This window comes from Pangasianodon hypophthalmus, chromosome 13 (genome assembly GCF_027358585.1).
Source record: "Pangasianodon hypophthalmus isolate fPanHyp1 chromosome 13, fPanHyp1.pri, whole genome shotgun sequence".
Lineage (NCBI taxonomy): Eukaryota > Metazoa > Chordata > Actinopteri > Siluriformes > Pangasiidae > Pangasianodon > Pangasianodon hypophthalmus.
This window is the reverse complement of record NC_069722.1, coordinates 12,805,198-12,833,144: the sequence shown is the minus strand read 5'-3', so window position 1 is coordinate 12,833,144 and position 27,947 is coordinate 12,805,198. Positions and strand designations below refer to the sequence as shown.

Sequence of the window (27,947 nt, the reverse complement as noted above, 5' to 3'; positions counted from 1 at the left end):
AATTCCTCTGGGCTCGGCCCCTCAGGAAGGTGCTCTCCTTGTTGCCTGTTACGAAAGTCTGATCCAACCTGAAAATGAAGGTAGCTACAATTAGCCAAATGAATGAAAATAAAAGGTACATTTGGAACACAATGTTTGTACTCTTGTTTTAGTTAAGCAGAATATGCAGTTTATCATGTACGTGCAGTGGGGTTAAATGTTTGGCACACATCTCGGCAACTTCAGTCATACTGCCATGCTCTCTGTCCATTGTGGAGAAGTCTCTCTCACAGATGACTCCTGACACTGGTATGACAAGTGCAAGTGCAAAATAAAAAGGTTGCTGCTCACGAGTCTTGAACAGTAAACTCCCAAGAGTCAAGTTTCTAAACATACCTTATACATACGTTATGTGCGTAGTTGGAAGGAGCCACGAGCAGCAACCTTTGTATTTTGCACTTGCACTTGTTAATCAGACTGTTATTAACAGCTATAATTAGTATCCAGCTACAAAAGACAATTTATGACATTAATACTATGTTTTTTTTTTTGCTCACAATTCACTTTAGAACACCAAAGAGCGTTTGTAAAAACTTTCGATTGCAATCTAACGTGGGTCTTAATTATATAATGAGATAGAAATATATTATTTGTAGCTTTCTATATTAGGCTAAACGCAACACGTGCTTAGTATTTCTCATATAACATCCTTTATTCTTATAAAACATCCTTTATTCTTATAAAAATACCCAAATTTGCATGAAACATGCATACAAACCATATGTTTTCATAATCTAATAATTTCTTGGCTTCATGTTTCATCTGTAGAAACGTTTCTATCTGTTAGTGATGTACAGAGACAGAAGGTGGACGTTTAAATGGGATATTCGTCATGTTATAGTCATCTATCCCGGTATGCAGACAGAGCGAGAGCGTTATACGACATTCATGCTCATCAGATCGCAAAATTAAGTGGAAAATGTATAGAAATGATGATTCTGTCTAAAGAAATGTGAAGTAAACATGTGGGAATCCATCAATATTTCTCTAAATGTGCACACTTTTGGACTAATGGACCTTGTTTAGCGAAGCCCTGTGATCACAAATAAATGAAAAGAGACGTGATTGAATATACATGTGTCTTGTTATTTTATTCGAAATATCAGTAACTACCAGTTTGATTTTGCATGTTTGATGTGTACTCCTAACAGAAATTGAGAATTTACTGTCACTGTAACTGTTTTTTTTTTTTTTATCATAAACGGTCATCAAATATTGAACCTAGAATGCTAAATCCTTCTAATGATTTACACTTTGTCAAGATTAAATAAGATTGTCATAGTAATAGCGTGAAGTGAAAGTAAACAACAATAATCAACAATAGTTGAAAGGTTAATGTTACTCACCTCAAAAGATGTTGTGTGCTCAAAATGCCTTGGTGTCTCGGATGCAGCCAGGTGGATCCAGTGTGCGTGCGAGCATGCGCGCGTACAACACGGGAGGGGAGAGGTCTGACTGACTTGGAGTGAGAGATGCTTTGCCAAAGCAACGGCGCAAAACATATCTTTTTATGTTATTATGAGAAGTGTAAAAATATTTTTGGTTCATTATGCAACAGTGGGGGGACAAATTAGGCTGTGGTGTGCTGCAACAGTCTAGGTAATTAATGGGAGACACTGGGTGTACCAGGAAAAGATACAGCACAAAGGTCATTTAAAGGAACGCATCTGAATTGTTAACATGAGTTCATCATGAGTGGAAGAGATGATGTGTGTGTTTACAAAAAATTGATAATCATGTAGAGGATGTTTTGTAAATAAAGTTACATTTTGCTAAAAAGTGTTAATTTCCCCTATACGGACACATCCTGTATTTTTGTCCCTGTGTCAATTCCTGTGAATTTGATTCCTGACTAACCAATGACAGGAAGTTGGAAGGAAGACCAGATGAGAGAAAAGACACTAAACACGAACAGTAAGTGATTCTCAGGTGATGAGTGACGTCGCATGCAGCGGTGTGGATACGCCAAGAAGAGATCCTGTTTTCTGTTGTTTCATGTTTCTCTTTCTCTTTCATGTTCTGTGTGGGTTTGTTTTCTCACATATCCATACCATAACAAGAATTACACCCAGTAATAGTTAGGAAATACAAAACACATACACTATATGACCAAAAGTATGTGGACACCTGACCATCTCACCCATATGTAGTTCTTCCCCAAACTGTTGCCACAAAGCTGGAAGCACACAATTGTACAGAATGTCTTTGTATGCTGTAGCATTACAATTTCCCATCACTGGAACTAAGAGGCCCAAACATGTTCCAGCATCACAATGCCCCCGTGCACAAAGCGACGTCCATGAAAACATGGCGTGTTAAGTTTGGAGTGGAAGAACTTGAGCGTCCTGCACAGAACCCTGACCTCAACCCCACTGAACACCTTTGGGATGAACTGAAATGCCGACTGCGACCCAGGCCTCCTCACCCGACATCAGTGCCTTACCTCACTGATGCTCTTGTGGCTGAATGAGCACAAATCCCCACAGGCACGCTCCAAAATCTAGTGGAAAGCCTTCTCAGGAGAGTGGAGGTTACTATAACAGCAAAGGGGGACTAAATCTGGAATGGGATGTTCAACAAGCACATGAGTGTGATGGTCAGGTGTCCACACACTTTTGCTCATATAGTGTAGCTGTGCTGTGATTTAGCTCTGCTTGGATCTTCACTGTGAACGCCCAAAGAGATAAAGTCTACTTGCTAATACCATGACTAAACACTCTAAAAGATTTCACACTACTTCAACCTCACAATGTACTCACTAGAGATATTCAGACCTGGCTAAGCTCATAAAGTGATGTGTAGAGTGCATTTATAGCGCCGGTGGTGGGGTGAAGGAGACAGAATGGCTGTGCGAGTTGTACTTACGGGTGTGCTTTCATTTCTATGTAATTCTTGGGGATGAAGCCATCTTTGCCATTCAGCTCTGCCTTGTACCAGTTCTGGTCACATTCTTCATTTAATACCTGCAGTTAAACAAGCGGTATTACAGGTTAGTTTAATGCTTGTAAAGAAAGCATACAGAAATATCCCTGCAAGTACATGAACATTACACCTGGGGAAAAAAAAAAGAAAGGAATGAAATCAGAGAGCTCTGTGCGAGAGATACAACCATGTCAAAATCATAAGTAATGCAAACAGCTGTACACACAAGTAGGGTGTGGTGTATCTGTTTTTAATGCATGGGTTACCATGTATGCACTGATAACATGCACATTTTATGTGACATCATGTCAACGATCAGTTTCTCTGGTGTTTTGACTCATGACCACAAACCACAAGCCCATCACGCAGTTCTGAGTCAAGTGAGTAAATACGAGACTGACCATAGGCCTTGCATTTTAATCATTTCTGGCTATTAAAACCTTTTTTTTTCTTCTCCAAAATACAATGCAGTACAAAATACAATTACTGCAGCTTGCTTTGTAGTAGTGAGTCTGGGAGGAGAAAAGAAAAAAACGAAAACCTTCCTCTGCTTAGCCGAGCAGCTTCATGAGTTGTACGGCATGGTGGAAAACTCCCTTATTGTTTATTCACTGCTGTATGACTTACGCCTATGACATTATGAGACGTATACAACTTTAAAGGCAAGTGCTATGACTTGCTGTGAAACCAACCATTATGAAACCAGTGGATGTAGGTGGTCATAGGAGTTGCATGATGTGACAGCAGTTCGGCTTATCAATGTAGCATCTACACGCTAAAAAATAAAAAACAAATTTGTGATTATTCATCAAAATTCTTGGTGGAACAGAAAAAGTGAGGCAAAACTAAAAGCCAAATCTCTTATTTGAGCCATTGCATAAAGCAAAAACACTCTTGTACACTCTACATACTCTTTTGCTTATATAAATTTTTGACTAAAAAACAAGACGATTAAAAAATATACACATCATTAACAATTCTCACAGCATGCAGCTAATCTTGCTCATAAAAATCCAGCATTGAAATTGAACTATCACAAATTTATAAATAAAATACCATTCCAGGGCATTTCCTTTGGGTGATCTTAATCACCTTCAGCCAATCACACTAACAAAACCATTTAAACTATATAAACGCTTCAACACTTTTTAACAATAATTTCTAACTGTAAAGAGTGTGTATCTGTGTCAAAATAGTCAGTGTTTTGTACTTTCTTTGCCAAAAATCTGTATTTTCTGGTCACTTCTTTTGCTTTATTCGTGATATTTCTTTGCACTATGTAGGCAGAGGTTTGTAGAAAACTGTAGTTGCAACTGCTCAGGGCATTTATGTAGGTTGGGTGTACATTCAGGTTTTTAGAAATATTCAAATGCAAATGGAGGAAATGGACATTGCAATATGCTTCCTGCACTAAGAGTGCTGTGCTCGTGATGGGTGTAAAGTTTAAACACGGTGTATCTCCAAGCAGCTTAACATGGAGTAAACAAAGAAGACCTGGAAAGGCGAGACTGCAGTTTAACCACTGGCAGCTCAGAAAATACCCGACAATGACAACATTTCACCATGGTTAGCACTTCAGTGCCTCGCAAACCAGAAGAAACTACTTCAGAAGAGACACAAAGCAGAAGAGAATACTCATCACAAACCTAAATCCAGATACCTAGAGCTATAACACCTTGTTCAATAAGAAGCCTCATTGCTGCACACAAGTTTTCTTTCATATCTACACAATATTAGTGCAATTTTATTAGTGCAAACCATGACATGATGTCTTATAGTTCTGGGAAAATACTTCTGCTTTTGGCTTTTATACATACACACACAACTGAATCACAACCTCAAGAGCTGTGTCGATTCCTCACCCACAGTCAAAGCTAGGCAACGTTGTTGTATATATTACTCTCACTATTGCACATTGTTTCTGTTTTGGTTTAGGGTTAAAATGTCTATTTTTGCCCTGGGACAATTTGATTTCTTGGCGCATTGCCTGGTGGTGGTAACGTCCTGTTTAGCCACAATAACAAAAGGAAAGCTGCAACCAAATCAACACACAAATGTTGACCACATGCCCTGAAACACAATGACTGTTGTCTTGAAATAAGAGCAGTGGTAGTTCAGTGCTCAAGCATCTGTGCTTTCACAGGACTGACTGACAAAGATATTAAAGACTTCTGGAGCTCGTCGTACAAGATGACGCTCCTGCTTCTGGTGGGTAGAACGTAAGATACAGGCACCACAAATTTGGTTTCACCTTGACTAGACGCCCACCTGAATACAGGAAATCTGCTCAAAATCTCCCTTGTGGTAAAGAAGAGACTTATGAGACCTTACCCATGTCAATGTTCTCAGTTAAGCATTAAAGGGGATGATGTGCATCACTGCTTAAATTTGGTCACAGCTAATCTGAGCCACTGAACAGCACTGAATTACAGAAGTGTTTTGTAGTCTCCATCAAAAACATATTCTCATGCTTGTACAAACAGGTCCAGCTCTAAAGAATTACTAAAACCCAAAACCCTGTTAGAGAGCTGTATAATTCCTGATAAACAGGGAGTGAGGATACGCAACTACATGCCTCTAAAGATGTAGTGTTTATGATCTGATTAGAGGAAAAGACTCAAAGCAACAGGAAAAACGAACTTCAGAAACAAATCCTGTATACTCATTTGCAATTAAGACTATACAGGCCTCCAAACACTAAGTACAAGGCTTTTGCTTTCTCTTGTCTAGACTACTATAATGCTTTGCACACAAGGCTACCTGAAACCTAAATAATATCCTAGCTGCACACAGATTAATACACACCAGGAAAAGAGGACCTTTTACATCAGTTTAATCATCACTGCACTAGTTCCCTGTTTGTATAACTGACTATAAATGTTATTACCAGGTTTTAAATCTTCACATGATGCAGCACCTTCACCTTCACTATCTGAGTGTATAACAAAGTGTGCTCTGAAGTGTGCTTTAAGATCATCCAGTGCTGCTCTTCACCACATTCTATACGTATGCAACACAAAAAGAGCAGCAAAGACCTGGAACATGTTAACATTGAATATTCATCAGACTTAGTCAGTTTTATTTCAGTTCCAGCTAGTTTGATTTCTATTTAATCTAGCTTGATTTCAATTTCTAGAATACATTTATCTGCTATGATTCTACTTTAATTTCAGCTTGTACTTCTTTTATTTCTGTTTAATTTGTGGATTTCTTCCTTACTAATCTTTGTATTAGTGTTTAATTTTTGCGTTTTGTTCTATTTTCTTTCATTTTAAGCCATATCTGAATTCTTCTTTATGACAGCCATAATGTGAAAAGCGCTTTGAGGTGGAAAACAAAACAAAAACAAAAATCTCTGAAAAGACCAAGCCATGTAGTTGGTGAACATTTTCCCCAGTAATGGTTTAAAGCTTATCTCCAGCATCTAGCAGTTAACCATGAAGTTAAAAATAACAAGATATCATCAAAAGCATTCTTGCTATGAAAAGTATCTTGCTATGTATTATCACATTAATTGGTTACCAGGTAAAAGCACGCTACAGCCAAAATTTGCTTTCCGTAATTGAACCATGTGTGTGTTTATCTTTATCCTTTATCACATTAACATCACACTCTATTAAAACAAGCATTTGCAACCAAGTATTGATGGCATGATTGGTAGAACCGGTATGATGTGTCCGATTTCTTTTGGGAATTGAAATCACATATCGATTTAATCAGAACATGGATCATGTTGCCTCACAGGAACATTTCCGTCAATAGCTAGCTAGAAAGGAAATAAATGCACAGTGATTAACAATTATTATGTTATCAGCTAAGCTTGTAATAACATTGTCATACTTTTCATAACCAACTGCAAGAAGAAGAAGCAGAAGAAGAAGAAGCCTTTGTCATATATACATTGTAGCGCTGTGAAATTCTTTTCTTTGCATGTCCCAGCTTGTTAGGAAGCTGGGGCCAGAGTGTAGGGTCAGCCACGGCACAGTGCCGCTGGAGCAGAGAGGGTTCAGAGTCTAGCTCAAGGGGCCAACAGTGGCAGCTTGGTGGTGCTGGGGCTTGAACCTGACCTTCTGATCAGTAACCCAAAGCCTTAACCTTTGTGCCACCGCGTTGTTAGCCGTGGTAGCAGTCAGCCGGTTAGAGACACCAGGGACAGCGCAGAACCAACACTGCAGCTGGCTTTCCCTGTCCCAAGGATCTTTAAGACTTGCATTGCTTCAGCTTTTCTTTTCTCTACACTATTGTTTATTAATGTATTCACTGACAGTAGTGGCGTATAGATACATTGGGACATGATGTATCACAATGCAAAGATGTGAAAATGTGCATTGTGGAACTGTGTGATGTCAGCAGTCCAATAATTATGCATGTAATGCAACTGCGCTGTTTGAACACCAGGGGTCCCAATCTGTGCAACCCATAAATATTAAATATTTAATCTTTAAATATATAGAGGGCACGTGATTCTGTAGTGGAGAGCCTGTGAGATTAAAAAATAATCTGCACTTGTGAAGTGACAGAGAGTGTCAGATTACAATGGCCAAAAGGTATTATATGCTATATGGTTACATGACCATGTTATAACCATTAAAAAGAGCTCTTCAGTAGCTTTCAAGTGACACCAGCCCCACTCCTCTGTGATCTAGGGTGCCCTAGAAACAACCCGCAGAAATCAGGCATTTTAGCCGACTGGGGCACTATTTCTGCTACAGAACTCATTATGTTTCAATGAGAGAATTAATAAATTAATTTGTTTTTAAGATTTGGTGAAACTGGAGTACATTTTGTGTACAATCTTAAACCTCTGTTTATAGCAATTATTAATTTATTTAGTTTATTGCAGACAAAAATGCACATTGTTTTGGATTGTTTATTATACAGAAATGAAAAAAGGAGTCTTTTCAGTCATAAATTTTCTGAGAATCAAATGAGAGAAGATACTAATATGCTACTTTCAAAATTGTATTACATACTATACACCACAGTTAACCACAAACCCCCAGACAGTGCATGAGGATGCTGAGGAAACTGCTTTCCTCTCCATTTTTCCCATCGTTTGATCTTGCTAAGCTGCAATTGCAGAGACAGTTTCTATTTCTGTGCCTGAAGTCAGGGATAATCTCGTCCACAGATGGTTGGGCCTCCTGCTGCTACCAAGAGCAACAATAAAAAAGCCACATCAGGGTATCATGAGGATCAATCATTTGACAGTATTAACAAAATCTGGTAAAATGTTTTAGCCAGCTGCACTATTTTAAATGTTTTTTTTTCTGCTTAACAGATCTCCATATGGATGAATAGCTGAGACAACGTTCAGCATAACCTTTGGACAAAAATACAGGATATAACATAAAGAATAATTACTATAATAAAGTACATAATAAACGCCATTAGAACAAGGGAGCCACTTGTATCTTTCACACAGCACTATCAACAGAGCAGCACATGACTCAACAGAAGGTTGCCTCAGCACAGCTGTACACTATAATGAACAGTAAAGTACACTACACAAGGCTTACTATAATTGCTACTCACAATTAAAACTAAGCATTGCTAAGTCCTCTCACAATGCTGCGCATGTTAGTACCAGCCTCTCTGCAGCTTCATTCATGAGCACTTGGAGAACCTTCTATACAGAACACACAGCATTACACGAATCAGAAACATTTCAAGTGTGGAAGGCTTTTGGGGTTAGTTAAATAAGTGTCTAGCTCAAAAGCAAACACAGCAAATGTGTGTCAGGCCAGCTGTCAGCCTAAGGAAGTTGATTTCAAAACCATGTCTAGGTTACATAAAGCATGCTAGGTGTGAAATTGCTTCAATGGGCTTCCGTTGTGTCCTGATGAAGGAAACAGAGATGAAGAGTAAGAGATGAAGTACTACCTTAAATTTATATGCTAAAAGCTGATATGAATGAGGCTGAAAGGGGGGATAAACCGGGGGGGAAAAAAACCCATACAGACTTGCCAACCTTTTTTTTTTTTTTTTTATAACCACTGGATGCTTTCAGGGGCACGTGACCATTCTGTCTGAATGTGGCTGTGGAGAGTAAGCAACTGTTTTAATTACATTCTAGTCATCATTACCATTCAATTTTTTTGCAACATTAGATTTTATACTTCGTTCTAGGCCCGTTTATTCTGTCAAGCAAAAAAAGTGGTGCTGTAACTATTGACGGTCAAAATTGTTCAGTGACCTTCCTATTAATTATAGATTGACTATATACTTGTCAAATGGTAGTCAAGTCAAACATACATTAATAAACTTTATTTCACATTAATGAACTCAAAACATTCAGCTACCTTGAGGGAAAGCAAGGGCGCTATTTTTAATTAATTGAGAGAAGACAAGAGTTCACTCATGTAAGATGAAGGGGTGAGGCTTCCAGGTTGTCAGTTAATATCGGAGAGTTTTAACTGAATACCTGAGCAACTATCAATCATTCCAGATGTTGATCGGCTCATATGTTGTTCTTACGGGGGGGGCTGGGGGTGTTATGATAACTCATATTACTGTACTCCGATTTTAAAATGCGGATTTTCTTGATTACATAAAGTGTGCAAATGTTAGAAGGTCTGCGTCTAGCACTAAAGTCCCAAAGCTTGGTTTAAGCTTCTCTGTGCTGAATTAAGAGAGAAAAGCAGCTTTACGCAACCAACAAGTAAGACAAAACTTATAAGGTAGATGACAAAAAATGAAATAGCATTGTGTTTACAGACACTACGGCCTCAATGACTTCTGAGGCCTGTTCAGAATGAAGCACAAACCAACAGAAAAAAAACAGAACAACAGATTCAAGTGACTAATCAACATCTTCCACCACCACTTATGCAAGACCATATGCCCCAACCCAACCCCCAAAGCATGGCCTCAAGACAGAACAAGACCTGCCACACAAACAACTAGAGGAATCAGATTTGGAGCAGTGCTGCCATTACACCATACAATACAGGCATTAATAAGCTTACCATGAAGTCATAATGATAAAGAACAGCACGAACAAATGATAGTTTCATGTTCAGCCATGATCACTGCCTGAGCTGTCCTGAGCAAATCACATCACCCCAAACAACTGAAATCTCAAACATCTGAAGAAAAACATAACACACAGCAGAGCTTTGGTAAAAGAAGACACAGCTCGAGAGCTATAGCACAGCAAATTAAACATGGTTCAATCTGATGGACAATGAGAGATTAAGCCTCATTTCATAAACAGGATGTTGGTTTTAACACTATTCTTGGACATCTTCCACACAAGAGGCTTCTTCATAAGCAGTGCTGCTTGTGCTCATTCATCGCCCCGTCTGTAAGGATGCTTAAATATGTACTAGAAAAACAGGGCAAGGTTCTGCTGCAAATTACTGCAATTTATCTAAAACACAGCTTCGATTAGACTTAAGTGGCAATCTCACACTAGTCTGAAAAAACGTGCACGTCAAAGCACGGACAAGAAGACGAAGCAGAACGTTATTCAGGGTGCCATTACTTCTCTCTTCGGCTGCATCTTATTTGTACTCTTCGTTTGCGTGTCTCAATTTGTCAGAGAAACATGACAAGGTTTTTGGAATCTTTTTTTTCCTCACACTCACACAAAACCTAATGGACTACGGATGATGCCGGATTTCATAGACAGGATGTTGGTCATCAAAACAACCAAGTACATTATTACTGATGATTCCAGAAAAGAAGATTACAAAACTTTTCAACCAGTCATGCTACGCACTTACACGAACGCAGGGTGACTCATTTTTACCTGAACTTTTCCATTCAAAGAACAATTATTGTGAAGTTAAATAAATAAACAACTGAATAAATGAATATCTATATCTATCAATCTATATATTTTATACACATACACACACACATATACATACATATACATAATATATAGCTACAGTAGCTCTTCTGTAAGATTGGACCAGACGGGCTAGCCTTTGCTACCCACGAGTATCAGTGAGCCTTGGGCACCCATCACCCTGTCACCGGTTCACCGGTTGTCCTTCCTTGGACCACTTTTGGTAGGAACTAACAACTGCCTACCAGGAACAGCCCATAAGACCTGTTGCTTCAGAGATGCAGATGCAGTTGTATAACCATCACATTTTGGCTCTTGTCAAAGTCGCTCAGATCCTGCTTCCAACACATCGACTTTGAGAACTGACTGTTCACCTCCTGCCTATATATATATATATATATATATATATATATATATATATATATATATATATATATATGTATGTATATATGTATGTATATATGTATATATGTATGTATGTATAATATATATATATATATATATATATATATATATATATATATATATATATATATCTCCCACCTCTTAATAGGTGCTATTGTAACAAGATAATCAATTTTATTCACTTCACCTGTCAGTAGTTTTAATGTTATGGCTGATTGGTGTATATCTCAACTTATTCTTAAGAGTTTCAAAGTCAACATAAGAAAAATAAAAAGGAAGTGCATCATGTGATAAAATGGGAAATAAAAAGAAGGTCAGTAATGGGACGTGTTCTCTCTTGTTATAATAGTGTTAAATTAATAAGAAACTATTCCTTCCTAAAACAGCAATGAAGATTAGAAGAAAAACAAAACAAGGCTCAAATAAGCTTAGTAAAAGTTTAGAGGGTTTTGCATTCCATGACCTTTTCAGCCTGGTCCTTCTGTCTAAATGCTATTTATAGCTAAACTGATGCTCCAGATGTTTAACAGAAGGATAATTAGGACTACTTCTACACAATACCATTAAGGTCTCTAAATATAAAGAGAAAAAGAAAAACTAAACCTGAAGTTGTGTCCAAGAATGTAAATAAAGACAAACATCCTTTTAAATCACATCCTGATCAGCATGGGGCTGTTTATTAAAATATGTGGGGTGATAAATATTTAACAACAACAACAACAACAACAACAACAACAATAAGATGAAGAAGAAGAAGCAGCAAAAGAAGAAGACAGGAGGAGGACAAGCAGAGAAAAAGGAGAAGGAAAAGGAGGAGGAGAAGCAGAAGAAGAAAAAAAGAAGAAATTTAACATGCAAATATCTGTACTGACTTTCAGAGTATTTTTAAACCGCACTGTCGTCATAAAAGGTCATTAATTCTACAGGAATTTCCCTGCTATGTTCTGTGGCCATTAGAACTTTCCCTACATTTGGATTTTAATTAATGACAGAGTGCACACAGCTGCAGCAGGACGACAGCCTACTTACATTATTTGGATTAAATGTAATGAATATTAAATTCCCCAATTACTAAGCAAGCACCTAAACGTATGAAAATAATAAATGAGGTGAGTGAGTGAGATTGCACTTAAAACCTGTCAGTGAGGCATTACATATAGAGCGCTTTTATCAAAAGCAATTTTCCCCCACACCTGGTTATGAGTCTCTCTATGGAGAAAACAAGAAACAACGCCATGACTAATTATTTATTTAACCAGCTCTTAATAACGGCTTTCAACTCTGCGAAGTTTAATACTAAATAGTAATTTCCTCAGGATTGTGCAGTACAAACCAGTAAATCAAAATGCACACGAGCCATCATTCACAAACATCTGCAAGGAAATGTAGCTACCATGGCCTGCTAATGGGATTGTTCCTTCTCAAAGAATCATGAGAATCATGAGCATACGTCAGTGTGTCACTGTAGCTCAGTGCTGCACATTCATGTTGATGAGCTCAGGGCCCAGTGACCACAGCAGGAGGGGGAGCTGCGCTTATATATATATATATATATATATATATATATATATATATATATATATATATATATATATATATATATATATATATATATAAATTCACACCCACACTTTGCATTGAGAGATGCTCTCCATACATACACAGAAAAAAGAGGATGGCTACAAATGAATAGCTGCAAGCAAATCTGTATAGTTGTAAGACTTTTTAAAAATACTTTTTGTCAAAAAAATGTTGAAGAAAATAAATTAACATAGCAAATATGAATGAATCATTTGAGGACAAAAATAACCATTTTACTGGCAATTGCTAATGACTGGGATCTACACTGCGAATGCTAATTAGCATCCACATATTCAATAAATGCATCAAAGCAATACAAAGAGGTATCTCATCTTACATGTAATTGATATTGTGCTGTGTATAAACACTGAAGGATTAATCTACTGCGAGTAAAATTCATTCTGAAAGCAAAAAGTAACCTACAACTTACTGTTTTACTGTTACTGTTTTACACTGAAAGTCAAACATGTGATTTTGTAGCGTTTCTTAAACCGGTTGGAATTTGTGCCGAGTCTTAAAATGTTTTGCTTGGTGTTTAGAGGCTTCACCAGCTACAGCATCAGTACTGTGGGGGTTGAAAAAGGGAGTGAAAAGAGCTCAACCCAAATCATAATCTCATTGTACTCATTTTTCCAGTTAAAATATAAAGATGTCAATAAACGTCCTTATTTTGTATGATGAAAAGCTATTTCCTTTACAGTAAAACTTCAACACCTACAGAAAACCGACTGTTAGTTTGTGCTGTTGCTGTGCAAGACACTGTACTGGTGCAGCCTAGAGCTTTCATTCTGCTTTTCTGGGTCAATGTGAGATAGAAGGAGGGGAGAAGAATTAAGAATGTTTGCTTGAGGGGAGGGAGAAAAACTTTAATTAAGAAATAATCGGTCTTGCTGCGCAGTCCCTAAACACACACACACCATGTGGAAAAGCTTCCTATCCTGCTGTGGGAAGACAGCTTTTCTCACAGCAGGGTTCAGACCGGGATAAACAGCAGATAAAGGAAAACGTGTTCGGGCATTTGGGGTACAACGACCGCTTCCCAGGAATAATTAGTGCTTCTTATTTTAACTGGATGGAAGAATTAAACTAAGAATTAACTCTGAGGCTTGACCCGAAGAAGCCACAGAGCACTTTTTTCCCCTTCCATTTCCTCTCATTTTCTCTTCAGGAATTAATCAACATCGAGACCTGTAGAGAAGATTTGAAGCAGGGAGGGCTTAAACATGAGTTAGGAGATTTACAGAAAGCTAATTTGATCTCCGTCGGAGAAAACGGAGCAATTAACCAGAAGCAGAAATTTGAGACAAGGAAAATGTGAGTGCAATCAGCTCAGATTACTGAAATAAAACACATAAAATAACAGGGTGGTAAGATGGGAGGAAGAGGGCAGAGAACAAGCATTCAGAGAACCTAACAGGAAAGTTCTAGAAGAGTCAGACAGAGAGTGAAGATGGTGCATGCTGCTCCATGAAGACAGGAAGGTGATGGGGGTGGAAGAGGCACCAAACAGGAAGTGAGAACAAAGTGGTATCAAGGGCGGCTGCAAACTTGCACGCGCATGTCACTGGGTTTACTGCTGCAGTCACACAATCTCACTAACGGTTTAAAAAATGATGCAGATTGCAGTAAGCTATTCCATAAAACTAATGATGCCTCACTACAGCGCTGCGAGCGCTGGGGAACCGGTCAACAGAAACAATCAGTGTGTGAGAGATTGAGTGTGAAGTGAAGCCGGTCTGATAGGACCAGACCACTGCTGGCAGGTAATATTGCTCTGTTTAAACGTGAAATAAAAGAACACACACACACACACCAAAAGGGGCAAAAACAACCAAGCAGAGGAGGGGGAATAAAACTCAACACTGTCGGGTAAAGTCAAAGTTTAACTAAGCTTCAGACAAGGTCACTAATGACTAACCATGCAGGTTCAGAAAATACATCTGCATGAATTTCCATTTTGTATTTACTTCTGTATTCTTGCACTGAGCACATTTTCTTGTATATGATTTTAATCCAACCGAGCAATCCCAGTTCCTTTTATTTTAAATTGAGAAACTTAAAAAGGCTTTATAAGACACTCTTGACAATTCCATATCATCAGGCATTAATGTCATATGTATATACAGTGAAAACCTCATGCACACTGGCTCATCTAATTGCTCTGTGAACACGACAACATGGGGCAAACCCAAGGGCATTTTTAAACAGTTCGGCTCAAACGGACCAAAAAAAAAAGTTCCTTCTCCTTTTTCCATCTGAGCATGATTCAAAACCACAAGATCTCTGTGCTGAAACTGAGCCTTTTATGATGCAAGAAAATTCCCGCTAGTCATTTACACAGATGCACTGTACATGTGTTAAAATTGAGAGCTAAGAAAAACCTTGTCAATAATACAGTAAGGACATGTAATCGATGAGAAACAGGTGAAGTAATTAGGCTGAATCACCACAGAAAGAAACCAGAGATGACTGGTAACCGGAAGAGCTCGATTATTGCAAAGCATCTTTACTGATATGGGTTAAAGGTTGCACATTTTTCAGAAATATATTAATATGCATTTTTTTTCTCCACTATTCACACAGGAACATTTTTACAGGGAAAAAATACATGTTAAGGGAGCAATGAGTAAGATCTGTGGCAAATCTTTTTCCTCGGTTTAAACTCCGTTTCACTTTTGACCCATACGAACCACTTTGAAACATGACAGCAGACTGCATACTTTTTAAGAACGTTTAATGACATTTTAAGGGCTGATGTGGGAGGCAAAGCATACTTCTTCCTGTTTACAAATATAGATATATTGGACAAACCAAAGCAGCCAGCTGTAGTATCACATGACACACTGCTTTATGGACAGTATACTAACCAAGTGTTGCGCAGCTGCAGTTCTGCTCAATTTGTTCTTTTCATGAGAGAATTCAGTTTTGGGTGTTACCAACCAGCACTTTTATTACCCAACACTAAAGATAAGCTATGACGCATTTATTTATTCAAAAAAAAAAAAAAAAAAGGAAGAAAAAAACAAGAATTTATAGATCAACATGGCTAGTAGGGCTGCATGATTATGTTTTAATTGTTATTGTGATGCGAGTTTTCAAGAGGAAAACCTACCCTAGGTAGCACTCATAAGTGAATAAGGAGTTGTTTGAAATTCATCCAGTTTGTCAATGGGGCATTAAAAAGTGAAGAAGGGGTTGCATAGTCTAGTCAACTAATAAATACTATTTGTCCACTGGTCCAGTCCCACTTGCCCAGTTTAGAGTCAGGTTAGTGTGAGGTCCAAACATGTTCCAGCATGACAAATGCTCCTTGCACAATGTGAGGTCCATGAAGACATGGTTTGCCAAGGTTGGAGTGGAAGAACTCGAGTGTTCTGCACAGAGCCCTGACCTCAAGCCCACTGAGCACCTTCGGGATGAACTGGAACACTGACTGCACCCCAGGCCTTCTAGCCCTACATCAGTGCCTGACCTCAATAATGCTCATGTGGCTAAATGATCACAAATCCCCACAGCCACGCTCCAAAATCTACTGGAAAGCCTGCTCAGAAGAGTGCAGAATATTATAACAGAAAACCAGTAAACAAATCTGGAATAGGATGTTCAACAAGCATTTGTGTGTGTGATGGTCAGGTGTATACATACTTCTGGCCATATAGCGTATTTATTATTTTGCATATTTATTGCACTGATTTATTTACTTTTGTCATTAACAGTGTAGCCTAAAAAGCAGTGAAGCTGGAAAAGTAATTTGGAGCCTATGCATGGCTGTTGCACAGTTTGGTGTGATTTATGCTGCACTAATATAATAGCCTAAAAATACTGATGTCCTGAAACATCATAATATCCAACAACTTCATCGCATATCATTTTTGTCCATACTGTACAGCCTGAAAAGTTCACTTGTGAACCCGGTTCATCTGGACTTGTAGTAACAAATAAAGCAGTAGTCATATTTTACTGAAGAAGCAAATGAACAAGACTGTGACTTCACTACAAATCGGTAGAAAACAAGGTAAGCTTTATTCCCTCTTATCAATCATTGACCACACTGCTCACATTCAGTCAATCAATTCTATGGTGAGCTCAGAGAGAACCTGAAGCTCAAGGAAGTGTTTTAAATAATCTACAGTAGATGCCGTTGTCACTGGATTGGGTATGATAAAGTAACAATTCATTCCTGGGGGGGAAAAAAAAAAACCCCATCAGTGCCAGTGCCAGGACGTTAAAGTGAATAATACAAGGAAAAAAGCAGTTTGGAATCTGACCCATGTCCTCCAACAATCATACTAAATCACACACAGGACAAAATAGTAACTCAAAGAGAATGACGACACAGTAAAGGAAATAGTAAGCGTGGGTTTATTCAACATTCTTTCAGTTATTTATAACCAGTAAGTATGCAAGAACATTAACAAAAATAGTACTTTTTTTTTTAAATGCTGCCGATGGTTCAAACTGCAGCAGCCTGACTGATTTTGATTTGAATTCACTATCTCGGGTAGGCATTTTTCCAAAAGAAAACAAACACTCTATACATATACATACAAACACACACACACACACACACACATATATATATATATATATATATATATATATGATGTTATTTTAATAACATTGTAAGTGCAAGAAGATTCTGATCTAAAGAGACAATAATATAAGGCACAAAACACGACAGGGCACGCTGTTATGGGAAAACAATCCACGACAGGGTGGTGTTTAATGGCCTGATGCACAAAGCGGTGCCATGCTGTTAGAGAAAATTTAGCCACACCTTCAGATCTGGGAATTCTACAGTGATGGGGTATAAATACTTACACAACCAACAATATCCAGGGATATTCTGTTAAAAGCTACAGAATCCTGAAGGCTTCAATCTGCCAAACAGCTAACATTTTTACTGTTTTCTTAATGCTCTGGCCTCTTACTGTGAAAGATTCTTATCCAATTATGCTGAACAAGCAGGTATACAGCACCCACACAGCTAACATGTAAGCTCTGTTTCGACCAGCGTCACATTACCGGTATACAGCTACTTGTTTTCTAAGAATGTGTCTTCAGGGCTTTGGCTGTTGCCATTACAATTGTACGCAAAACTCAGGACACCTAATTCCTAGTAGAGACATTTTCAAGGAAAAGAGAAGTGGGGCAAATAAAAAGCTTACTAAGCAAGCATTTTCCATTGTTCCCTTTTTAAAAGTCTACAAGGTCCAAAATAAAGCTGTTTTCCACAGTTCACTGTATAAAATTAACTGAAACGCTGATCTGAGCAGTTCAGGATGAATCTGTGAGCCAGACTCAATTCTAAAAGGTGTCTAAACAATTTAAATCTAAATTCTTCCACACAAGTACATGAGTGTAATGATTACCGAAATACAATATCGACACACACAGGCATGCATCACGTATTATCAGTGTACCAATACACCTTCAAACAGTAGGTGCATTGGAGCCACACACATGAACCTGCACCTACCATTACTGCAAGTTTCTCCACACAACACTGAATGTACAAGTGTTTTTACAAAAAAGTAGAATTTGGACAAGCAAAAGCGCAGGACTGCATTTTGATCTGTGCAATTCAAAACTCTGATTTAACACTATTTACTTGATAAACCAAAGTCTCTAGCTAAAGCTCTTCACATGGCCCATTGCTTGTCCTGTCTCTTTCTTTTTCTTGAATGAAAAGGCAGAATTCCTGCTCTGCACCGCTTTTCTTACAGCAGGAGAAAAAAATCTCTTATGCGTCACATAATGCACTCATTTATACTTCAGTAGCAACCAAGGTTAGCAAGTGTTATTTACCACAAAAGTTTATAGCTTTTTAACTCAGAAGCATGCAGGCGTGTCGGTGTCTCAGGTACACTTGCAATGATTTCACAGGATCGAACTTGTTTGCTTCTCTAAATGGAGCGATTGCAGACTGTTGCACGAAAATCATCTAACATATTGCGAGCAATGCCGTTAGAAGTTCCTATCAGGTTTCTTATCATTTCATATCAGGCATGTACAGGATGGAAGAGAACGGAGGGTGAATAAAACAAAACGGAAACATTGTTTTTTTATTAAATGATAATTTAAGCACTGTGTGTGTGAATTTATAATAATGTTCAGTTAACCATCGCTGCAAAGTTGCAAGATTAAAGCCTACAATCTATTTTCATTAATGGATGATTTTAACTTAGCTACAACAAATCACTGAGATTATTTAATAAAGATTTAATAAAGTTGTTTCCCTTATAGTAAGAAACAGTCATGCTACAAATACTCTAGTACTTTTGCTCAGGAAAGCCATGCATTATTAAAACAAAATAATTTTTGTATATACATTATTAAAAAAAAAAAAAAAAAAACAAACAAAAAAAAACATTAATTGTTTGGAATTTATATTTCATTAAAAAGTTGGAATTTTAGGATAAAAAGAAGCATTTATTTGTTAATTATCAGTACAAGTAGGTTTTAAGGCTCCATATGATATCGACTTCTATTACTAAGTGAAGGAAATAGTCAACTGATCCATTAACAAAATAATCGATAGTGACAAGCCTAGTTAATACCAAGTCTGAATGAGGCCTTTGTAGTAAAAGTCAGGACTAACCTTAATTATTTTGACAGAAAAACAAGCAAACAAATGACTGTGTATACTCCAAGAAATAAAACTGTCAAAGAATAAATATGCCTGTATGAGAAATAAAGATGTGATGTTCTCCCCCTAGGAACAAGGACACAGCCATGTTACCCACAACACCAATGCTTTTCCCTCACTGGCGTGATTTAGTACGTCATTCGTGAAACCACAGGACCATGATTCTTGGGGGCTAAACTTTACTGACTGAATCGCTCTCACTTCAAATGCTGGAGAGCAAAACAAATGTAGCATGCTTGAGAGTTCAGAGTCTTACCAAACCCTGAGGGTTAGGATTAAGTCAATGTAAAATGGGTCAAGGCTGGAACAGCTGCCCTTTCAGTGAAAAGCATCGAGCTGCCCTTGCTGAACCTTCAAGATGTTATGTTGAGATTTGTGACAACTGGAGTGAACATGAAACCTCGAGAACATATCTAACCCTAAACATGAACAACACTTATTATCAGTTATCATATGGCAAAGCTATACTGAAGAGCAATAGATATAGAGAATGTGTAACTAAAACAAGGTTTATATTTATATGCTTGTTTGCATGTTATCGTTTCACAGGGACTTCTTAGGCACATTATCTACATAGTCTAACGCTAATAATCACTGGAGAAACAAATGAGTAAACAAATGGGTAAACAAATTTAACAAAGGACTCTATATATTTGTTGATTATAAATTTGTCTTTCGGTATTTTGTATTGTTAAATGTTTTTTGTGTATAGAATTGCTTTATACAACTTGTACAGCACTTTGGTTTCGACTTCAGTAGTTTTTAAATGTGCTTTATAAACGAATAAACTAAACTAAACTTGATATGGGGATGCTTTTTGTTTCTGTCCTGGTTTCTCTGTAAAATGAAAAGCTGCAGTTTGTTTTGCAGATATTCCACAACATTCAATGTAACTATAAAAACTATACACTATAATCCAGTAATGTGCCTTTCATTACTAATATAATGCCTTTAATTAATAAATTAAAAACTGTAATCATTGCCAAATCACACCATATGACACCACCCAGTCATGGATTATTTTCCTGTAACAGCACACCCTAACATGTTTTCATTTCTTACTCACGTTCCTAGTGAACCATAAACATCATCAAGCCTTGCATTACTATGGCGAAGTGAATCATAACACAATGACAATAATACATTACATGATTTATTAGAGGGTGTACTTGTAGTCTTAAACATGGGCTTATACATGTGACATGGGATTTATTTGCCCAGCTTCAGGACTGCAGTTTCTGTAGCTCAGTTAAATGAAAACTACAGTCCTGAAGCCGGACAAACACCCCACATTCTTTACACTACACGCTTTTCTCTAGATGTATGCCGCACACGTAAGAGCATTAATCAACCAACTAAATATAAAATCTAAAAACAGCTGAAAGAGAGTGAAAAAAGACTGAAAGTGAAACAGAGTGAAACAGGTGAAAAAAGACTGAATTCTTACATAAAAATTAAATCTCTTTACTTTCTGGAAAAAGCTTGCATGTGTTTTAGCATACTTGTTACAATAGATTTTGGCAAAAACACCCATTGTGTTGTGTAAAAATCGCACTGCATGTGTTACATATGAGTGCAACGTAGATGTGTTGAGAGGATCTTTAAATGTGTAGTTCTTAAATGGACAAGCAAATGTGTTGAAAACTAACGTGTGGTTTATAACACCTCTATATTGTGGGGACAGCAACCAGCTATGTTTTATACTGTGTATTTTGTCCACAGTGTTTAAAATTAATCAGAAGAATTTTTATTAAGGAGCAAAGGTCGTAGTTTCGAGGTTGCATTTTAGTTGCATATTTAAATGTTTATTGATTTAATTCAACAACTGCCCTTAGACTTTGATTATAAGATTCCGTGTTCTTTTCTTAACAAAGGCAAAATTGAAATTATACCAAGATGATTCGGGGGATAGAGATAAGGTTTAATATTCTGCTTGTGTGTCTCATAATTTCAGTCAATACCTCTGGCACAAAACGAACACCATTTTATAACTTATAATTAAAAAGGTCTACAAACATTTCATTTTATAGCTAATGTGCAGTGCTGTAACTTCATAATGAATGAAGCCACAATGTCAAGCATTTCTCCATGCAATGAGAACACAAACCAAAAACTGAAGCAACTCTATAAAAGGCCATTTGCTTGATTCTCATAACTTTAACAGCAAAAAACATAACTGCTGTTAAACCACGTGAATAAAGAATACACGTACCAAGCTCCAATCTTTGGTCTGAACTACACTACTCTTAGCAGCGTATACAGCAGACTTCCTCTTTTGTGGTGTTTCTTGCCATTAGCCAACATGGTCAAACTTGTTCAAAATGTGACTTTACAGCACTTTTCCCAGAACATACTCAGTGGAAATAAAAGAAAAAACAGTGTAAGAAAAAGGAAAGGTGTCAAATTTACACTGTCGAATATTCCCCTTTACCAAGACATGCAACAAAGACGAAGAATTTGACAGAAGAGACAGCGGTCCTACAGGGTAAAACTAATCCCCGGATCTTAATGATATTTCCAACAGCTGAGGATGGACCGGGTAAAGCTGGTTAATATCAAAATGCTAGCGCTGCACTTCATATTTTAATGGAGAGACTCAATGTAATGAAATGATTAGTGACTGACAGTGTAATGCAGGTGCCCCTCTTGTCTTCAGCGTTCATTCTAACAGCTAATATCAGTTTAGTTTTAATCTTTTGATCAAGAGCTATAGACATATTTTAGACATTTGGTTATTATAAGTTTTAGTTTTATGAGATGAAAAACTGAAGCAATTTTAGTGAATTAAAAATGGAGACGGCACTCATCCGATCCCTAGTATCGTTATCGGGCTGATTCCAACAATAAATAAATAAATAAATAAATAAAATTGTATATTATTATTAGATAGGATACGTATTAGATATGAGATAAAAACATATCTCAGATCGGATCCTGAAACAACTGGCAAAGATTGAATTGGAAAAGAAATCTATTGTTGGAACAGGAAATCATTACACAAATATACTTGACTGATTTTTCTTGGTAGGACAGCTTTTATTATATTTATACTTTATTGTAGTTATATTTAGAAGCTAAGTGATTTTTGTCTGAAAGTGTAATTATGCTTTAGTTACAAAAAATTAAAGCTTAGTTGTTTTTAAAGAAAACAATATAAGACGGATATCGGTCTCAGCTGATATTCAAGGTTTCAGTATCTGTATTAATATTGGAAAAGAAAGTCGTATTGTGCCATATCTAATTAAAGCTGAAGGTGTGATTCTCTCTCCCACTAACCCCCCACCCCCTAATCAGATTTCCCCATAATGTTTTTCCCCCCCAAGTTTCAAAAATGCATTACTTTCATAGTTTCAGTTTCCGGTTTGTTTCACAAACGCACAATGCCACTGTAGGCTTATTAAAGCATTTGTCCTCCTTTCATGTGTGTGGGCTAAATGAAAGTTCTGCAGTAGATGAACATCACATGATAAAAGACTAATAAGGGTCCCACGGGAAAACCTTAAGTGACGCTAGCGATTACTTCAGAATGACTTCTGTAATCTTTTGAAATTACTTCAGAAATTGGTGCCATCACAAGATCAGTGACGCTTCTTAAATGTGTAGAAGCATTTATGTGGTCCTGCTTACGCTTTTACATCTGTGAAAGAGGGAAGGGAAAAAAAAAACCTGCCTCATTCTGCCTCCTCTTCATTTTACTCCTAGAAAGATCAGGCCATCGTTTCAAGCAAACAGAGATAAAGAGCGTGATATATGAGGAATGCTTATGTTCTCTTCTTTATCAGAGATCTTATGATGCCTGATGAGAGGGATTATAATGATTGCATTTAAATCTCAGAGCTCTGGGCTGAAAACAGAGATGGCTTGAGGTCTTTTAGGCAGGGTTTAGTTTTGAACAAACAGGGCAAAGACTAGCTCAACAGAGATGGCAATAAACATCCAGGCTAAAACTAAGGGATATGAACATACGATGATTATGATTATAAATGATTTAATAAAATACTTTTCAGAGAGTATCAAGAACAGCAGCACTTTTATACCCCTGAAGATCAGATGCTGATACTTAAATATAATCAAATCATTTCTGTAGATATAAAACTATCATTTGAATCCAAGTTCTTTCCCACCACAGCTTCTTTTCAATACAGCAGTAACGATTTATTGGCAAACTTGAATACAATAATATATTGTGTGTTGTGAAATATTTTTATCATGAGACAGAAGAGAAAAGAACTGAAGAGACAGACATTTGTACTAAGATTAAAGAAAGTGCTTTAAATAAAGACTTAGTCGCTGGAAGCCCACGACTAATTTAAGGTGTGTAAATGTTATTCTTGGTTTACAGTCTTAATTTCGACAAGCCGCAGCAGTAACGGTAAGGAAGTGCAAAGAATATTAAATCTACCCTGCAACGTGTAGCTTATTCCTGGATGATGTTCAGTTAAAAGGAAACACAAACCAAACATCTCCCTGAAGCTAAATTCTCAAAACTAAGCCTCTTGTTGGACATTAAGTCTAACAACATACTTCACTGGGGACATTTATTAAACTCATGTGAGCATGTGTCCATGCACTAGATTTTTTTTTTTTTTTTAGTGACAAGGACACACCTGTGTCCAGCACAAAATAAACTACTTTTTATAAGTAAGGAAACCATGTGCTCCGCATCAGGCCACATCACACTCTACTGTCCTGAATTACTTTCCAACAAATACAATTATTAATCCATTAATAAACTTCATACTTTTAACCACTTATAGCTACATTTCATTTTATGGACCATCTGTAAGAAAGTTCCTGTTATTGCTTATGTTGGTGCAGCTATAAACAGCTGTTCTCTCGCCTGCCTCTCTATTTTTTTCTCTTGAAGTTAATAAGCAGCTTGTCATTTTACCAAGAAAAAGGAAACTGCACAGTCATCTGTCCTGAAGACTCTTCTGCGGTGGAAAACTTACTGTCACAAAACACTAAAACCGGAGACTCCTTCTACAAAATGTTAAATAAACACGTTCTTATAGAAAAGGTTAACCATATCAACGATTAGATGTTTTTCTTTCTTAGTTAACACTTTTTCATCTTTTTATGAATAGCCTTACACTTATGTGGAGTGTGTGAATCCCTGTGAATGAGTTGCTACTATAGAACTGATCTTGAATTAGAGGAAGCGCTTCAATATAAACATCATTCGAGTTGCGGTGTTGCTACAGAAAATTAATCAACACCTTCTGACCAGTCAGATTCAGGAATTCAACAGTGCTGTGATCTAAAATTTCACAAACTACAGCTTTTCGATAACTGGACAGAAGGGAAGACAAAAGTAAGCAAGGATGCACTCTGACATTTCAGTAGTGCTTGGGGGAGTTGTTAGTGCACTGTAAGTATAACTCAGAGTATGAGATGAAAGATGAGATGAAATCATTACCTTTAGGATCTCCCCTCGTTTAAAACTCAGCTCGTCATCAGCAGTCGCTTTGAAATCATACTTGGCAATGGCCTCCATGATTCAGCTCCAACACCTGCGTGTGTCTACACCAAAGCAAGTGGAAAACGTCTCGATCGAGTTTGTTTGTTTTTGCCCCCGAGTTTATTCCCTGTGATGGGCTGAAGGCGACGATGTCTCGACTCTATAAACACGAGCACAGGTCCAGGACACAACTGTGTGCGGCTCCCGGGGTCTCTCCTCCAGTCTCTGTCCCGCGTCTCTCCGGCACGATCCTCTCACATAAACGACCCGGTGAAGCTCCTGCAAACAAACCAGACACATAAAACACCTCGCCGCAAATCGCCCGACTCAACACCGAGGCTGAGACCCGACAGACTCCGAGTCAGTCCTGATCAGTCAATGGGCCGCGCCCACGAGACGAGCGGTATTAAAAAATCCAACACTCCCCATAAAGAGGAAGGAAATCCGCGTATTTGACGTTTCCAGCGACCAACTGCCTCGCTCGTGCACCGCCGCGCGACCAATCACAGAGCCGCATACAGAGACGCTCCCCAATAACGGGGCAGAAAAACCAACAGGAACAATCTTATTGGCTGCGCTCAGGCTGGTGCTGGACCAATAGCAGCGCAGCATTTCACAGCCCCCAAAAAAGAAAGAAAATGCGATGACGACATGGCGCATAGGCAGTGATGAGTGCTTTGCTATTAAAGTGCATAAAGACAGAATGTTTATGTATAGAGTCTATTAAATAAACGAGTACAGCTAACTTTACAACGAAGAGTAGAAGTTTTAGCTTAGAAAGAATTAAAAACACGACTTATATTTTGTCTATACTTCTGAGGAAAGTGTTATTTTCCTCAGTTGGTTCTCAGTGACTGGGAACAGCTGGTGTACTCAATACACCAGTTACCACATTCACACAAAAAAGTATACTGTCCCGCCTTCACTCACTTATGTTACATTAAATAATATGTTAATAACTCTGAATAAAAGCTCAGTCATGTAGGTACACTGGTTTGCTCATTATATAACTACACCAGGACGGCTTGGAGAGGTGTCTGGAAGCTTCGCTAGTCGTTTCTCACCACAACAGCAGCTACACGACATGAGCTGAGGAACGCTTAACAAAATGTCCTGTAACTTAACGCGACTATTCGACCAGCAAAATGCTAAAACAGACTAATAAACAAACTAATAAATAGACTTAATATAAGAACCTGACGTACGCTGTGTGTGTTTTGACAAACGCCAGCTCACACCAGCCTCCACCAACCTAGACATGTTTAAAGCATTCCGTGCCACCATGCTAGCTCAGCTAACGTGGCATGCACCGAGAAAATGCCTGGGAATACTAACTAAATAATGAGTACACTGACCCCACAGGAGTCTTCATTCATGTCGAGCAATGAGTAGTCAGACAGCGCGCTGTGTTGGAGGATTTCAGGAAACAAAACGCGCAGCTAAAGGAGCTAGCTAGCAGACGGACTGCGTAATGGCAGAAGCAGCTTGTTTTGCTAACTCGACGCTCTGAGCCGAGGCGTGGAGGAAACATTCCGTGCCTCGGCAGTTTCTCGATAAAGATCTTATAAAAAAAACGGGTTATACTCACACTTATGAAGGACCTTCACTCTTCTTTTACTTCTCGTTAAATCCAACTTTGAGCAATACTCAATTTGTTGCGCTTATTTTTTTCCAGTAAACGGGTTAAAGGAGCACCGAGATGGAGCTTTTCACCAGACGCTTGTTATGCTGCTGGATTGAGCGAGAACATTTCCGCTTCCTCTGGAGACACGGCTGTGTGATTACTCTGCCCCCTGGCGGCCGCCGCTGCTTACTACACTGCTACAGTCAGGAAACAATGAGAAACGCCTCAATACCTTACAGTTCTGCAAAAGCTTTTCATAGGCGTTATTACAGTGCATTCACGAAGTATTCACTCCCCTTCATTTTTTTCACATACTGTTATGCTGCAGCCTAAAAGTGTATTTTTTCCACCTCAATCTACACTTTTTTTCTGTACTTTTATTGCATTTGGCAGTCATCCATATCCAGAGCAACAGTTGAGGGTTAAGGGCCTTCTTCAAGGGCCCACAGTGGCAGCACTGGGATTTAAACTCACGACCTTCCGATCAGTCGTCCAACGTATAACCATTAAGCTCCCCCTGCTCTTGGGAACCTTCAATGCAGCAGAAATTTTTCCACTCCATACCCCATAATGATAAAACAAAAACCAGATTTGTGATAAAAACGGTGCAAATTTATGAAAAAGAAAAAAAAAAAACTCTGAAAAATCACATTGATAGTATTTGAAGTATTCAATGCTATGCTTTTCCATGACATTTGCAATTTAACTCAGGTGCATCCCATTTCTCTGGATCATCTTTGAGATGTTTCTACACTTCGATTAGAGTCCACCTGCTGCAAATACAATTGATTGGACATGATTTGGAAAGGAACACATCTGTCTATATAAGGTCTAACAGCTGAACATGCATATCAGAGCAAAAACCAGACCATGAGGTCAAAGGAACTGGCTGCAGAGCTCAGCCAGGATTGTGTCGAGGCACAGATCTGGGGGAAGCTACAAAAAAATTCTGCTGCATTGAAGGTTTCCAAGAACACAGTGGCATCCATAATTCTTAAATGGAAGAAGTTTGGAACAGCCAAGACTCTTCTCAGTGCAAGACACATGAAAGCATGAAATTTGAAATTTGAATTTTTTGAAGCAGGCTTTCATGTGTCTAGTGCTGACGAGAGGCTTCCGTCTGGCCACTCTGCCATAAAGCCGAGATCGGTGAAGTGTTGCAGTGATGGTTGACCTTCTGCAAGTTTCTCCCATCTCCACACATGATCTCTGGAGCTCAACCAGAGTGACTATCTGGTTCTTGGTCAGCTCTATTACCAAGGCCCTTCTCCCCTGATTGCTCAGTTTGGCCAGTCAGACAGCTCTAGGAAGAGTCCTGGTTGTTTAGATTTTTTTTTTCCGACAAAATTTACAAACTGTACCTATAATGTTAACGATTATTATATCTGATAAAATGACGAAAAAAAGGGGGGCTCACATCATGAGCGGTGCAACAGAAAAGCGTAATGTTGAGTTTGATCACAAATCCGAG

The 27,947-nt window shown here is 38.1% G+C and overlaps 1 protein-coding gene across 1 annotated transcript in view; it reads right to left on the bottom strand.

Annotated features, from left to right (window-relative positions):
• grb2b (growth factor receptor-bound protein 2b) overlaps window positions 1–26,612 on the bottom strand; it is a 32,869-nt gene extending 6,257 nt beyond the window's left edge. The window contains exons 1-3 of the mRNA XM_026916610.3: window positions 26,441–26,612; window positions 24,811–25,131; window positions 2,905–3,002 (exon numbers count right to left, since the gene is read on the bottom strand). Coding sequence (XP_026772411.1) covers window positions 2,905–3,002; window positions 24,811–24,888 — 176 coding nt within the window. The 5' untranslated portion in view covers window positions 24,889–25,131; window positions 26,441–26,612. The remainder of the gene's footprint in view (window positions 1–2,904; window positions 3,003–24,810; window positions 25,132–26,440) is intronic.
• Window positions 26,613–27,947: the final 1,335 nt, after the last annotated feature.